The 17,183-nt window shown below is 36.9% G+C and overlaps 1 protein-coding gene across 2 annotated transcripts in view; it reads right to left on the reverse strand.

Moving 5' to 3' along the window:
• The window catches only part of nol11 (nucleolar protein 11), a 139,284-nt gene that overhangs the window by 86,417 nt on the left and 35,684 nt on the right, over positions 1 to 17,183 (reverse strand). For both annotated transcript variants that reach the window (XM_056246134.1, XM_056246133.1), the window contains one exon: positions 7,832 to 7,980. In XM_056246134.1, the coding sequence (XP_056102109.1) occupies positions 7,832 to 7,980 (149 nt within the window). The remainder of the gene's footprint in view (positions 1 to 7,831; positions 7,981 to 17,183) is intronic.

Raw genomic sequence — 17,183 nt, forward strand, 5'->3', positions numbered from 1 at the left:
GTTTGACTAGAGATGTTCCGATACCCTTTTTCCCTTCCCGATACCGATTCCGATACCTGGACTCAGGGTATCGGCCGATACAGAGTACCGATCCGATACCTGGGTCTGTACAGTATCTATACAGCTGCAATTCATACTAGCACTGTATGAATTGATATAATTATTTTATGGTGTGCTTCAGACTTATCCCTTAATTAAACATGAACAAATACATAGAGTGAACTAGAGTATTTTTATTATCTGACATACATTTCACAGCAATATATTATTTATCTTTCTTAAGTGAAAAAGAACTTAAAATGCAGCCACACATCTAATACTGTAAACTGAAAAAAGGTATTTTAGATTTACAATATATAACTGTATAAAAAAAGTGCAACAAATAAATCTAGGAATTTAAAAAAATGATATATGAATAATATAAGAAAATTATCTCTTTATAATTTAAGGTCCATAAACAGTTTTGTTAAATAAACGGCATTTCAGTTTTGACATCGGCTGGTCATCCAGAATAATAAACTTAATAACTTACATGTTGTGTCGGTTATATTTATAATCGCTCGTTGGCTGTCTTTTGAAAACATTTCTCTTCGTTTGAATGAAGCTTTTAGAGATTGTTGATTCTGGTGCGGCTCATCCTTCTCTGCCCTTGCCTTTGTGTAATCGTGTTCTGCGGTTACTCGGTGTTACTTGAAGTTGCTAATACTTGTTCCACCCCTCGAAATTGCAGTATGGCATATGAGACATGTCGCCGTTTTACTACCTGGTTGTCCAGTCTGAAATACTGCTAAACAGCGGACATACTGCGCGCGTTTTCTTCTTCGCTGCTCTAAACAGTGGTTGCTTGTGTGGCAACAGCACGACTTCCTGTGTTGCCACAAGCAACCACTGTTTAGAGCAGCGAAGAAGAATTGAGCTCCGATTTGCAGCGTTACGCAAAGCTAGCGTGCATAACTAGTTATTGTTTAAGAAAATGGTATCGGATCGGTACGCGGATAGAAGTACTCGCCGATACCGATGCCAGAATTTTTATTGGTATCGGCGGCATTTCCGATACTAGTATCGGAATCGGAACAACTCTAGGTTTGACTAGATATGTTTAGCTTTGATGTTTTTAAGTAGTAAACGTATTCACGTTCCATTGCAAGAGAGTATAGCCTAAAAAAAGAACCCCTTCACACGCACGCACCCTCGTCTCTCACGCGCCAGATCAATTGCGGCAAAGCATCAAATATGCTTAAACTTTTATGTAGCCACGCAACAATAATTTCAGCATGCATTCACTGTATACACCGCGAGGTGATGGAGGAACAAATATTGTATTGCAGTCTTTGCGAGACCTTGTTTGTATGTCACGTCTTCCAAATAGTTACAGACAACAACAAAAAATGAAATTCCCCAGCCTGCTTCTCCAAATCCACTCGTACTTTTGGGGAAGACATTTTAATCGGCAACCAAAGTAATTGAGCAACAGTAAGTCCCGCCCCTCGACTGCCAAAAATAAAAGTGTTCGAGCGAGCAAAAGCAGCAGGCGAGAGCAGATCGAGCGCGAGAGCGTGTGGAATGATCATGCACGGTTTGAATGAGCTCGCGAGTCCCCGTTTCCTCGCGTGTAGATCGATTATCCCATTCGCATATTGCCTTGGATAACAAAAAAATGTTTTTCACAATTTAAAAGAATCTATTGTGCTATGTGAATAATTAGACAGGATGATTTTCACATCATTTTGAAGCCAGAACTCGAAGCGACAACATCCATTAGTCAAAAGTCTTGTGAACACATATTTAGTATGTGTTTTGTGGTCTTATTTCAGCAACTTTCTTTTTTTTTTTTTTTTATAACCACGCATAAACATTATTCTCTTAAAAATACAAACATGGGCCGCTATCGCGCCGGCGCGATTGTCTCGCTTTTTTTCTTATCAGTGCAAAAGAGACTCAAATAACTCAGTCGATTTTTGTCATACAGGCAAATGTTATACATCAATCGATCCTGTTAAGTTTCTATTTTTTTTGTGGATACTCACAATAAAAACAAAGTGTTGTGCTTTTCACCAAATAAAGAAAAACAAACATGATGCGAGTTCTGCGTTCTCTCTGTCAGTGAAGTCCATTCTGAAACGCGTCCTAAGATTAACTGTAACTCCGCGATTACTTGTCATACAGGCACGAGAGATTTTTCTTTATGAAGCTTGAATTCTCTTCTTTTAAATGAAGTAATTTATATAAAAAACAAATATTCTCAGTTTATGCAATCTGTATGAAAAGAGAGTGCTGTCAGTATTTTTTTCCCCAGCTCATTACACTTCATTACGCGTTAATCTGACACGCCCACGGAGGACGCGCGCTATTCAAACGCAAATGTCGGCAAGCCATGACAATGCCCACATCAGCCGTTCCACCGCGGTGGTAAAATGTGTGGTGTATTTGCTGCCTTTTACCGCTAAGAGGCGCTACAATCATAGACTCTGAAAAGTGTTCGTTTATTCCGGTTTATTCTCTCTAATGCGTAATCTGCTGCCGCACCGCGCTGATTCAGAGCGATTGAAAGCTGGTAGCAGAAGTATTCAACAAGTGAAACGTGGTTAAAATAATTCATAATCACAATACTGAAATTAGGCTACTGAAATGTAATTGAATAAATAATGAAAACATTTCAACATAAAACATTGCAATAAAAACATTTAGGCTACATCAATGAGGCTTTACAATTTAAACAGCGTGCAGACGATAGCTCAGTGGTTAACGCAACAACACGAGCTTCGAGGAGCTTCAAACGACCCGAGATCGAATCTCAATGTAGCATACATGTTGTTAATCGATGTTGCCCTACAGCGTTTATATTTTACCACCTTGATGCTTAAATAGCTAACTGTTTATAACTGTTTACTTATTTAAATTTAAGAGTTTTGTTTAATTATCATTACAACATAAATTTGCTACATTCCTGTAGAACCGCAGCCGCTGCACAAACGACATAAACTGATGAAGGAAGATTGTCAGCCGATTGCATCAGAAAATGAAAATGAAGAAGCTCGTCTTTAGTCTGCTAAATTATTGTGTAATGTAAAAGAACACTAAAATTACTTATGTTTGAAACCAAGTTCGAACATTTCAAGGTTTAAATAAAGTGTCGGGACAGTTTTTTTTATTTAAAACAGGGTTGCATCGGGTTTAGAGTTTATTTCTTTTGCGATGCAAAATAAGAAACACTAGGCTAATCTTATTATTGCGACATTTTAAATTTGTATTGGCAAAGAAATTACAGCTAAATTAAACAATTAAAACAGTACAAAACGAAAATTGTCCAAAGAAACATAATTAAATTAAAAACATGCGTTTTTCTTTGCCTCTCTCGCGCTGGAACTCTTTAACAAATTTATTTAGTCTTCCTTTGCTGCGCATGCATGATATGATCAATGCATGATAATTATTTAGCCTTTAATTGTTGCTTCAAAGACACAGCATGCCTTGTTGAATTCACCTTACAATAACTTCAATTGAAATTTTGTGTGAAAAAAAACTTAAAATAGGCTACAATAAATAAACTACAATATTTATAATTTAATAAGATATGGGGCCTACATTTGGACACAGATTTATCCTTACAATAATTTTGCCTGCTCATCAGGCTGGCTATCCGACACTCTCCATATGAAAGAGGAACATTAACACCTTTGTCCAGCAAATGTCCCTCCAACCCCCCACAGGCTATCGGAGTCTGAGGCTGACTTAACACAAAGAGAAGTCGCAATTCACACTTAAATCGCTATTCTAGACAGTGTTGATAATGAAGGAATTAAATGATTTAAGTTACATGTAGCCTAGTGATATTTCTGTCATAAAAGTTTATTACTAAATATTTCATTATTTCAATAATTAATGAAATAAAACTGGTTTGGGCCAGCTTTTTCCAAGCAAAACTAAATATAATCTGAAAAAACGCTTGTTAATTTGTTGTCATGAACAAAATGTTCAACTTAATATTAAAGTCTACAGGGATCTTTGGATCCTTACAACCAGGCATGCAATTTGTGAATTAAGTTTTTATTTTATTTTGTATTCAAATAAATATCGAAACACGGTGCTTCGTGGTAATACTGCTAAATTAAATAACATTTATAGAATAAATATGAACTTAAATGAAACAATATCGCAACATTTCGACAAATACATATTATTATGTTTTTACATTTTAATTCAGGGCGATTTAGCCTACATTTAATTAGAGCGAGATTTTCACCCTTGTCTTGTCATTTTCTCATTGGGAAGCGCATGTTTGAGTAGATCCTCTGTACCTCTCGTTTTCATATGGATTAGCCTACATAATCAGATAACATTTATTAGCCTAAATATTTAGACATTTAAATTCTTTAGACATAGCCGATTTCTTATCGTGACTGAGCTGAAGTGGCTTTCGGTTCATTTTTGTGACGCGCAGTTCCCGGAGACAGAGAGGACAGATATACTGTTTTTGTCGTTAGCCTAATATGAATACAAGTTTACAGTTTTGAACGATGTAAGCTACTCTACTCTTATCTGTATGACCAAAAAATTACGGAGTCGCCTATTAAGTTATTTTAGCTGTAGGCCTAATAATGAGATAAATAAATTAATCTAAATGAACGCGCCGCCGCGTTTGTCGAACACTAACTCACGATGCCAGAATAAACCCGACTTTAGAAAAATGCATAGGGCCACTTGGCGTGGTGTGCCAAAACACTTAATTATAAACTTCAATATTTCATTCAAAATAATCTCAACACGCTTTGTGAAATTTTGAAAAGCCGTGCATGCATTCAGGCCACTGGAACTAATGAACAACTGAAACGCTGGCTTTGATTTTATTGTTTGTCGTTTAAACGTGCCTGTTGCATATCTCTATTTTATATATTTGATATTGGTGAAGTAGCCTATAGCATTGATTAGCTGTGGAGGGAGGGTTGTGGGGATTAAAATAATTCAGCAGAAGTAGGGATGTTTAGACCAGAAGGAAATCCCAGTCCCCCCTGGCAAATCACACTTTACTTAAAACCATGTTTTTAAAAACTCTAGGTTGTAGGGAACATACATCTCTGCCATGCGCGCGCACGGTTTGGAGCACAATATCTGTCTTGCATGCACGCTCGCTCTAGATAGATTACGGGATATTTTAACTAATTCGCGGTATAACTAGTCGATCACGAGTGGCTCAACAGGTAGATCTATAGATAAACTATATCTTTCAGGAATTTGACCGACCGGGTTGACACTTCAGCGTGAGAAATCGGGGGTGTGGCGTGAGAGCCTGGAATAAATAAAAAAAAAAAAATATATATATATATAGCCTATATAAAAAAAAACTGTATGGTGTAACAGAGTTTTAGAGCTAGACAAATCTCTCTGCAATAATAAATATAAAATTTACAGCAGACCATGTATGTGCGGGATTTGAACCTGTCATCTTGATGATGAACCGTAAGTTCTACCGCTCGGCTATGAATTTTGTTACTGAGAAATATCCAAACGTTTGATTCTCACATGAGCGAATAAACGTTTTGTCTTTAGCCTGTGAGTGTAGGCCTACTTTAGCCTTTTACAGTTTTAAAAGATTATATCTTATCTGTATGACCAACAATTTGTATAGGCTTATTTGGAAATTACCATAACTTGTAGTATTTCATCCTTAGGCTACTGTTAATAGACATTAGCCCCACTTATGTTTTGCTAAATGTCCCTTTGCGCCACCTGGCGGTCATTTCGCGAACGACTTTGAAATGAGACTGGTTTATTTTGACCGCGGTGGATGGCTAAAAATGGTATGTGGATGGCTAAAAGGTGTGACTAAAAATGTGCTTTTGGCTTTCATTTATATTTTGATTGTTTGTATATATATATATATATATATATATATATATATATATATATATATATATATATATATATATATATATATATATATATATATATATATATATATATATATATATATATATATATACTAATGAGCCTTTCATTCAGGGGTGTCACACAAGAAAGAATGCAAGGACAATATATATATAAATAAATAAATATTTATATACACACACACACACACACACACATATACATATATATATATATATATATATATATATATATATATATATATATATGTATATGTGTGTGTGTGTGTGTGTATATAAATATTTATTTATTTATATATATATTGTCCTTGCATTCTTTCTTGTGTGACACCCCTGAATGAAAGGCTCATTAGTATGCAGTCTGCTCAGGTGAGAACTGCCTAATTATTCATGAGGGGGTTGGGCCGATCCGCCCATCCGCATATTGCCTTTGCAAACAAAAAAATGTTTTTCACAATTTAAAACAATCTATTGTTTTATGTGAATGATTAGGCAGAATGATTTTCAGATCAATTTGAAGCAAATACTCTAGGCGACAACATCCACTAGTCAAAAGTCTTGTGGACAGATATTTAGTATGTTATTTGTGGCCTTATATTAGAAACTTTATTTTTTATTTTTTTTCAATAACCACGCATAAACAATATTCTCTCAAAAATACAAACATGTACATACATGTTGCTCACATATTATGGTAGCCCTGTGTGTGCTATATAGAGTGTAATTTCACCTGTGCCATTAATATGTTTATAAGCAACTGAAAAAAGCACAAATGTCAGAGCATGCCAAAACATCTCAAGGACCCCGAAAACACCTTGGACCCCAGAGGGTTAAGTCGTTCATCCTCGGATGCGGCGTCGCGCGCGGTTACAAAAAAAGCCGTGCACACAGCCAAGCGAAATGGGATCTTGCCGGTCTTGCGCACCCAACCCAGAGCGCGTCATTTCCGCTCGTGCGGACGCGTCGATTATAAACAAGGCTTAGGTATAAACGTGTCAGCGCGCGCTCGGATCAGTAAAGGAGCACAGTCCTCTCCCTAATCATCTCCAGCAATAGCAGCCTCCGAAGCACCACTAACTCCGCCTCTGTTTCCCTAGTAAGCTGATATTAGTATTTAAACATTCTCGATGATAAAAAATGCTTGTAAAAAAAAAAAATTAATAACACGGTTTGGCGGTTATAGAGTATTAATGACGGTGTTCAACTATAACCGGTCTCACGGTTATATAATAACCGTCACACCCCTATGAATGAGGCCTAAAACATTGAGAATATCAGAATCCATGAGCTTTTTTTTCCTGCATACACGTTCGTGGGTCATATCCAAGGGACACATAGGACAGGGAAGAAAATTGTTTGGAATAGTCACTTGAACAATGTCACGTAAATGCGGCCTTTGACAGCTCTTTTATTATTTACCTGTATTAAATGCATATTGCCCATTGTGCAGTTTCCCTTAAGATGGGGTGGCGCCGGCGCCTGTGCCCATCATCGCTGCTTGCAGTTTTGCTCTATTTTATTTATATTTTTCAAATATTTGTTTCTGTTTGCAATTCTTTTTGCTCAATACTTTTTTTCTTTTGCAAAACTTAGTTTTGCAATATTTTATTGTTTTGCAAATATATGTGGTATGGATTTGACACCATAAATTTCCTGTTTCAAGCACAGATGGTGATAGAGATGCCAAAGTCATATACTGTCTGTATAATGTAGTCTGGATCCCATTTCCATTTACCTTGCATTGTTTTTGGATAAGGTCCAATATCATAGGGTTTGTCAGGATGCACTGCCTTTGTCAACCACAATATATGGGAAGTGTTTTCTTCTTAAAAGTTGATAAGCCCCATCAGAACAAACCTATAGGCTAATTCACCACAGCCAGTAATTTCTCGAACTCCGAAAGCCATACTAAAAAAAGATATAGTGAAGAGTTTGCCATCTCTGACCTGATAATTTCTTCCTCTGCCAAAACATCTTCTATAGGCTGTTGTGGGGAAGCGAGCAATGAGTCCAGGAACCTGACAGCCCCACAACAAAACAGCACCACAGCCTCAGAGTCGGCAGCTGACAGCACTCTAAGAACATCAGCAGAAACCTGAAAAAGGCAGAAAAATATATATCTCAGTAACATTCAAAAGCTACACATGGTATTAAAATCAGACCCAGACAATCCATTTGAAATTTGAAACCACACTGATTTTGTAGTGCATGTATCAATTATCTGTCTGATCAAGATATCTCTGCTAGAGAAATCCAACAATAGTTTTCAAGGCACACTGATAGTAAATTAATACTGTCTTTATTAAACTTGGCTTTGAAACAGCAATGAGATTAGCGAATAGAAGCAGATATATTTGGTGAAAGTGACGTGTAACCAAGTATGATGTCCCATACTCGGAATTTGTGCTCTGCATTTCACCCATCCAATGCGCACACACACAGTGAACACCCCCCCAGAGCTGCTGGCAGCCATTTTTTGCTGCAGGGCCTGGGGAGCGATTGGGGGTTAGGTGCCTTGAATCACACAATGAATCTTTTTATAATGCATCTGATTGGCCATTGCGTTCAAGAAATAAACATTACATGACTGTGATTGGCTTGCACAACGCTGCAAAAACATTTTATAAATAGAAACTCTGCCTGTAAATAGTTTTTATTTTGTTTTAGTTGTTCTTGTTGCTTTTGTGCAAAAGATGAATAATTATTTGTTTTTAGATGTCTTATATTTAGCTATTTCTATTTTGAGGGAGCACCGCAAATCATTTTAATCTCCCACAACCCGCACACACGAGTACCTTACCGCGGCCATCAAATCTAGGCCCGCGCCGCACTGTTGCGTTGGGTCCCGCGGGAGTGCAGGTCACTACTTTAGGGGAGTGCGTTTGTCTTCCCAGGTGTGAAAAACATCAATATTCATGATCATTCACGCCTCCTCGCATACAACCTTTCTGAAACAAAACATGTCTTACAAATTTCAAATCAATGTTTTATGTGAATGAGTGGACAGGATGATTTTCACATCGTTTTGAAGCAAAAACTACAAGACCCATTTCTCAAAAGTCTTGTGAACAAACATTAAGTATGGCTTTTATGGCCTTATTTCATTGACTTATTACTTATATTTTTCCACTAACCACGCATAAACGTCATTTTCTCAACTACAAACGTTTACATACATGCTGCTTATATTACTGTATCAGACTTTATCCATGAAAACGTAAGGGTGCAGTTTCCCGGACAGAGATTAAGCCTAGTCCTAGACTAAAAAGGCCATTTAAACCAGATTAGGAGGAAGACTAGAGCTACTCCAGGACTAAATTGAGGCTTAAATTAAACCTGCCAGGAGGCAGGTTTAACTTAGGGCTGCACGATTTGGGGAAAATGTCATATTGCGATTGAGGTCAATATTGCGATAGCGATATAATACACAAATGGTTTCATGAGTCAACTTGCTTGGTTCTAAAGCAAAATGCACACACAGATTAGTGATAATTCATGATGTCTGAATAAAAATTAAATTAAATTTTAATTTAAGTGAACTTCAAACAATCCTCACATAAACCCATAATAAATGTCATATTTACCTGTGCTCTTCCTGTCTACAGGTAGGACATATGAAGAGTTCAGATGCAAAACCCTCTAAATCCGTCAGACTTATTTTCTTTAAATGAGCATTTTTTATCAGGCTCCTATGTTCACGTCCAGTAGTTTCATTTTAAAGGTACTGATAAGGTTATTAGTAATTGAATAAAATAACTTTTTTTCAAAAATGTCACGAGTCAATTCAGTGATTTTTAACTAATTCGATTTTCTTTTGCGTCAAAAACAGCTAAATCCACTTGTGCTTTTTTCGCAAAAACCTCTAAATCCACCTCTTTGGGACAAGACATAGTAAATAGCTGAAAAATCAATAAAAATGTAACTAGAAACACTGAAAAAGATTAGAGCACATTCATTTCAAAACTAAACAGTAGACACACCTCTTTACAGGGGGGCTGAATGAGATCTGCGATTATTTGCAAATCCCACCCCATTTCTCTGCAGTCACCTTTCTGCCCTGTCTGAATAAAGACAAAAGCCCCCCCGATTCACACAGTACAACCACATTGGCAAAAAGAAATGGCGATTAAAATAGTTTAATAGTTTTAGTTTGTATAATCAAGTAGAACAGAGCAACATTCTTAAACATCAATATCTGTGCATTTTGTATAAGAAGCTTATAAGACTTCAATAATGTAAAGTAATATTATAATGTATATCTCAAGTATAATAAATCAAATTCCTTCAAAGTTACAGCACTGCACCAAGAACTGTTATGAGTGCATGCTACACTTGCGACCAAGCTATTTTCACTGTAAAGTTACCGATTTTCTTTTGCCTTGTAAATTAACGGGAAGAGTTTTGAGGTAGATAAACGACGTTCTCTTCTGCATTTTGATGTCAGTAGGACAGGCTCCTCCATTTCATCGTACTCCATCTTAAAATTGTAAAAAATCTGAATCCAAAAACAAAACAATCTCCTCAGCCGTCTCAAAAAATCCGTCTCCTCAGCGCACCGCTCTATTGAAACAGCCTGTACTGATTCGCGCGGCTCGCGCCTTCTGATTGGTTCTCGGGATGTAGTGGCTTTTGCTGCCAAAGGGAAGTGGCGTCTAGAGGCTTTTGCCGACAAACTGATATTTCTGAATGGGCTGAGGCTGAGATTTCGAGGATTTGAAGCAAATATATTTGTTGAACGTGTACTGTGTTCAGATAGCTTTCACTCAATGTCATTATCTCATTTTTGACGGAGGTGGCGTTTAGAGGCTTTTGCATCTGAACTCTTCATATACAGAAATTGAATAAAGTTATCAAACAGTCTGCGCTGCATAAATGATAAATTATATGGACTAAAACCCTATTTAAAGCTACACAAGTTCTTTGGTTAAGAGCAGTGAGTGTTTTTCTCTGTTCCCTTTGTTCTTTGATTAACTTTACTGACAGAAAGCATTATTGGATGCTGGCCCTTTAAGAGTTGCTGACAGAGACGCGGATCTCACACGCGCCTTATTCTCTCAACTCTTACGACCATCATAAGACTGCTCTTATGTTATGAAGACACTCGACAAATGATATTTTGGCATAATTGTGTGTGTCATTGTTCGTTCACTTCAACCGGAAAGAGAACTGTATTCTGGCGCGCGGTCTGTGCATGCGCATGATACTGGCACGCGTCTTTCAGTCAGGACATTCACAGGCTGCGAGCGCTCTCTTTTGACTTATCTCGCTGAATGGTTTAAAGCATTCGCATGAATAAGAGCGGGATCATGTAACACTAGCCAAAGGATGACAAAAAAATAACAGATGCTGCGTTAACAGCCCTAATTTGTTTATTTCATATAAAATCGCAGTATTTTGCGTCATATAATCGCATAGGCTTGACATCGCGATTACGATTGCGATATGATTAATCGTGCAGCACTAGTTTAACTTCAGATTTACGTTGTGTTTCAAAGAAGACATGTATTACTTGGATACATACAGTAGTCGTCAGAATTATTGGCACCCTTGGCAAATAACAAAATTCACAAAAACCTATCCTTTCATTGAAGTAAAACGACAGAAAATGAGGGGGAAATCTCACTATGAAATGTTTTTCTTTAATATACATTGGCCACAATAAATTCCACCCTTTTGTTCAATACTTTTTGCAACCTCCTTACGCCAAGATAACAGCTCTGAGTCTTCTTCAATAATGACTATAATGTTTGGAGATCGGAGATCAGAGATCACTCCACCATATCTCCAGATCCTTCAGATTCCCGGGTCCATGTTGATACACTTTCCTCTTCAGTTGTCAATAGGGTTCAGGTCAGGGGACTGGGATGGCTATGGCAGAACCTTAATTCTGTGCTCAGTTACCCTTTTTTTTTTTTTTTTTGATTATGTTTGTTTTGGATCATTGCTCTGATGGAAGAGTCACACAAGTCCCATTATAAGATTTGTAGCAGATTCAGTCAGGTTTTGATTTTTATCCGTTGCTACTTGATCAAAATATAAATGAAAGTCAAAAGCACATTTTAGTCATACCTGGAAACAAATCCTGTTCAAATAGGTTATATGGGCCAATCTACAGAATTGGTTCAAAGTTAGAGTTGGAAACATCTTGAAAAGAAAATAGTATTTTTCCATAAATGTCTTATAAAGTATTAGTCTTTTTCCATAAATGTCTTATAAAGTATTATTTTTTTAAAGTAGGCCAATACATTTTATCATACATATTTCAAAGTTAAGGATTCATTATTTTGATATAGCTTGCATTGGAACAAACACTATAACAGTTGATTAGTTTATTTTTGACAAAACATTCTATATATTTAACATATGAGCAGAAACTGTCTAACAAAAGCTTATTTGAGGTCTATTTTATAGCAAAAACTTTATAATCTATCCAAAACTAGTCAACGAAATGTTGTCATTACAGACACTATTCTATATCGTGATTAGAACAAATCTCAGTAGGCTATAGCAACATAGTTTGGATGTGTTCATGTAAAAATAACGTTTACTAATGTAGGTGCGAGAGTGAATGAACGCACAGATGCGATGTACAACTGTAGTAAACATTGCGCACGCGTCTGTGCCATTCATTCATTCACACATACGCAATTCATATTTAAACAGTCTTTGTGCAGTTTACAGATACTATTCAATAACGCGATTAGAACAAAGCACTTAAGAATAAATAACTTACTACATCAGCTGGATCCGCTCCTCGAAATGAAACTACCAGCACTTCTGAGGTAACTTTTCCAGGATTATTACGATAGTATTATTCCTCACAGCGCAGCAAGACGAGGTAAAGTACAAGATTCTTATTAAACTGGATGTTTTATCCAGCTGATGTGGGCGTTGGCATGGCTTGGCTCAACATTTGCGTTTGAATAGCGCGCGCTCTCCGTGGGCGTGTCACATTAACACGTAATAAACTATAATGAGCTGAAAGGAAAAACATTGACATCACTCTCTTTTCATACAGATTACATAAACTGAGAATATTTTTTTTTTTATATATATATAAATTACTTCATTTAAAAGAAGAGAATTTCAGCTTCATAAAGAGAAATCTTTCGTGTCTCTGTGACAAGTATTGACTGAGTTAGTTAATTTTCGAACGCGTTTCAGAATAGTGTTGTCACGATACTAGAATTTCTAACTTTGATACGATACCTTGAAAAATATCGATATTCGATACCATTTTCGATACCACGTAGAAAAAAACTGCCACAATATTAAGGTTTTTTTATTTTTATTTAAAGCTAAATATAACAAGTCTAGAACATGACAATGAGGTATATTTTACATGTACAAAAATGTCCTGAGTTCTATTTAATATTTTTTAATTGGACCAGAGCTAACATGTATTTTTATTACCTACTGTTATCAAAGATTAAAATATACAGTAACAAAAAAAGCACTTAACAGTATCAAATTGGAGGATAGTGTCAGTAATGTATAATAATAAGATTAAACATTCAATTTTCAGTTAAAGGCATGTCATTATTGAATTCAGAGATGCCATTGTCTAGCTGTTTAGTTTAATTAATATCTGTGTAATCAAATTGATGATAATCGCTAATGAAGGCAAATTGCAGAATAAAATAATAATTTTTGAATAAAGTTAAATAGGCACAAGTTAATTTACATTTGACCACAGTTACAATATTTACTTGTCTAAGATTCTTCAGTCAGATTATGTTCACTTTAAGAATTACGGTGAAAAAACGAGACAACACAGACTCATATCAACAACAATACTACCATCTTGGTTAATGTTTCAGAGAAGTTAAAATGAGAAGAGTTACAGTGTTTCCTTGAGGATTTTTTTAGCAGTGGGGGCAGGTCTGTCCAAACAACAAACACCCCTGATGCTGAGCATATGCTGCTAAATGGTACCCCTGGAGCCTGTTCCTTAAGTCTGTTTTCACCTCAAAAACAATTTTTAAAAATGAGTGATGTGAGGGATTATTGATAGTCAAACAATCTTTTGGGTGCCCGCAGCCCGCTCGCGTGTCCACGCTATTCTCCGACTCCGACATGCCCGCTCGTGGTGTTCTTTATCAATCAACCAAAGCTGGTCGCGGGGGCGCCACCCTCGGCATCTTTCCATTCACTTCTGCTATTTAACCAGAGCGAATGAGACGAGTGCGTGTGCGTCACGTGTGGTGTTTGTCAACGCACCTTTGGAGAGAAGTGAAAGTGACCGCTCGGCTAGTATCGATACTTCGGGAAATTAATATTGGTACCGTTCAGATATTTCAGTATCGATATTTATCGAAATATCGATATTTTTGACAACACTATTTCAGAATGAACTTCACTGACAGAGAGAAGGCAAAATTCGCATCATGTTTATTTCTTTATTTGACAAAAAGCACAACACTGTTTTTATTGTGAGTTTACACAAAAAAATATACACTTAACAGGATCAAATGATGTATAACACTTATATGTAAGATCAAAATCAGCAGAGTATTTTGAGTCTCTTGCACTTATAAGAAAAAAAGTGAGCTGGTATCGCCGGCGATACCACCGACCCCAGAGGGTTAAAGATCCAGCAGTATGTATGCATAAATTTTCGGTCTGGTTCTCAAGGGAGCACCTGGAGATGCTGCTTGGTACTCACACTTTTGCGTGGCACACTTGTCCTACAAGCTGCCTAAATGTAAAATAACACACCAGGGTCCAAAATTAACTTTTTGGCTCACCTGCCACGGGGACTGGTAGATGAAAAAATCCACCAGCCAAGCATATTTTTTACTGGCCAAAATAATAAACAGCCTTTTTGTGTCACAAATACATTAATTTATACATAGGCTATATTTAAACATTTGTCATATTTCTGGTCTATTATTTTCCATTTTTACTTTTATTTACACACATATTACACAATTTACACATTAAAATAATATTTTTAGGGTGGTGCCTATGAAAATAGTTCTGAACAAATTAAATGTATTAATTGTATATTTAATAAAATATATGCAATAATATATTATAATTATATCAAAAAATTATTTAGTTTTACTCTGCCTATTTTTTTACTCCATTTACTCTGACTGTGACTGATCAGTAACTGAAGGACCGGAAAAATCAGTTGTTTTAACCATTCATTAAAATGAATCGGTTCAAAGGAGTCATTAGTTCGCGAAAAGGACGCGTCATTATCGGATGTGTTCGCGTTGTGTGATTATTCCGGCAGCTAGGACATCCCACAAGATTTGTGACAACACAGAAAACATTTAATCACCGGATAGGTTTTTTCGTTTATTTAAAGTGTGGTTTATGTCAGCTGAATGTGCGGAACGCTTCAGAGAAGATAAGGTATTTTAGCACAATTCACACCCAGCGGTAATTCAGGAAAAAAATATATCCGAATGCTCCACATGAAACTATGGTCTTCCGACCTTTTACCATCGTGTCGATTTATTTTGATTAATATGTGCCAGGGAGAGAGAGCAAGACAGAGCTTAGGAGACGGTGAAGCCTTGTTTATACTCTCGCCTGGCTCCGAAGAGAAAGAGTGTGCGCGCATACAATATCGATGGTTCATAAAACTTAGAACCGGTTCTCGAGTGGAACCGGTTTTCACTACCCATCCCGCAAACACAACAACTCCGTCATGTCCGTAGCATCATGCCAGATATTTTATAACATTACAAAATGCAATTGTAATAAAACATTTTATTACATTACTATTTTGGTATGAACATTCACCCGCCAGCGGGGCGGATAGCCTTTTGAGATTTACTCGCCAAACGGAAAATATACCCGCATTTGGCGCTTGGCGGGTGTTAATTTCAGACCCTGACACTGTTCACAATAGAAACTAAATATAGGTTAATCTTTGTAAAAGCTGTATTTATTTAATTTAAAAAATATATATATATAAAAAATTTGAATTTCGAATATTCGTTGTATTAAAAAAAAGAAGACGACAATTGAATGCGAAAAAGTAAGAATTTTTTGTGTGTCAAGAGGCGCGCGAGACATGACGTAACTGATGTGGTTTGTTTTTGTTAGTTTATCCGGTAACAGCGCAGTGTGGCTGCGTGTTGACCGTCTGGTTTTCGACACCAGACGGTGTCGAAATTGATACCAATCAAAGATTGGTATGCTCTTTGATACCAATCTTTCATTTGAAAGTCACATGTCTAGTATCTAAAAAAAACGCATTTTTCCATCTTAAAAATATATCTAAATTACGCCATATGCTCTCATTGACAAATGCGGAACAATTAGTTAATGCGTTCATGACCTCATGGCTAGATTATTGTAATGCTCTACTGGGTGGTTGCCAGGCACGCTTCATAAACAAACTACAGCTGGTCCAAAACGCAGCAGCTTGAGTTATTACCAGAACCAGGAAGTATGACCATATTAGCCCGGTTCTATCAACACTGCATTGGCTACCTATTAAACATCATATAAATTTTTAAATATTGCTGATTACTTAAAGCACTAAATGGGTTAGCTCCGCAGTACTTGAGCGAGCTCTTAACGCATTATAGTCCTTCACGTCTATTGCAATCTCAAAGTTCCGGCCAGTTGATAATACCTAGAATATCAAAATCGACTGCTGGCGGTAGATCCTTTTCCTATTTAGCACCAAAACTTTGGAACAGTCTTCCTACCATTGTCCGGGAAGCAGACACACTCTGTCAGTTCAAAGCTAGACTAAAAACGCATCTCTTTGACCTAGCATTCCCATAATACATTATCGACTTTTATAACTCAATGTTAGGCTGCATAGATTCGGTCAGCCGGAACTGGGAACACTTCCCTTAAATCCTGATGTACTCGTTACATCACAAGAAGAATGGCATCTAAGCTAATTTTAGTGTCTTTGTTTATCCCGAGGTTTTCCCGCAGCCTGCCGAATCCAGGCCGTTTCCAGATCTGACGAAGGACCTTAGCCTGGACCCGATGACAACGCAGTGCTTAAGTGCCAACTAGCCTCTCCCTATGGAGGATCCCTATACCACTCTACAGATAAAGCGTTGTGAAATTTCGGTTCGCGTACCTACCCCAAAGTGACAAAATAAAATAAAATTCTGTATCAATTTATAGGCAAGACAAGTAGTTTGTTTAGGCATGGTTTGGAGGGAATTACAAACCTGCGCACATATATTCAAACGCACATAACTATAGAATCAATTCTTAATGCGCATGTGAACGCCATCAGCATTTATCACAGGTTTGCGTTTAAAGTCTGTTTAGAGAGCACGTTGTCATCTTAGCGGCCCCTAATTTAATAAC

This window comes from Rhinichthys klamathensis, unplaced genomic scaffold, assembly GCF_029890125.1.
Source record: "Rhinichthys klamathensis goyatoka isolate OS25496 unplaced genomic scaffold, OSU_Roscu_1.1 h1tg000036l_1, whole genome shotgun sequence".
NCBI classification, from domain to species: domain Eukaryota; kingdom Metazoa; phylum Chordata; class Actinopteri; order Cypriniformes; family Leuciscidae; genus Rhinichthys; species Rhinichthys klamathensis.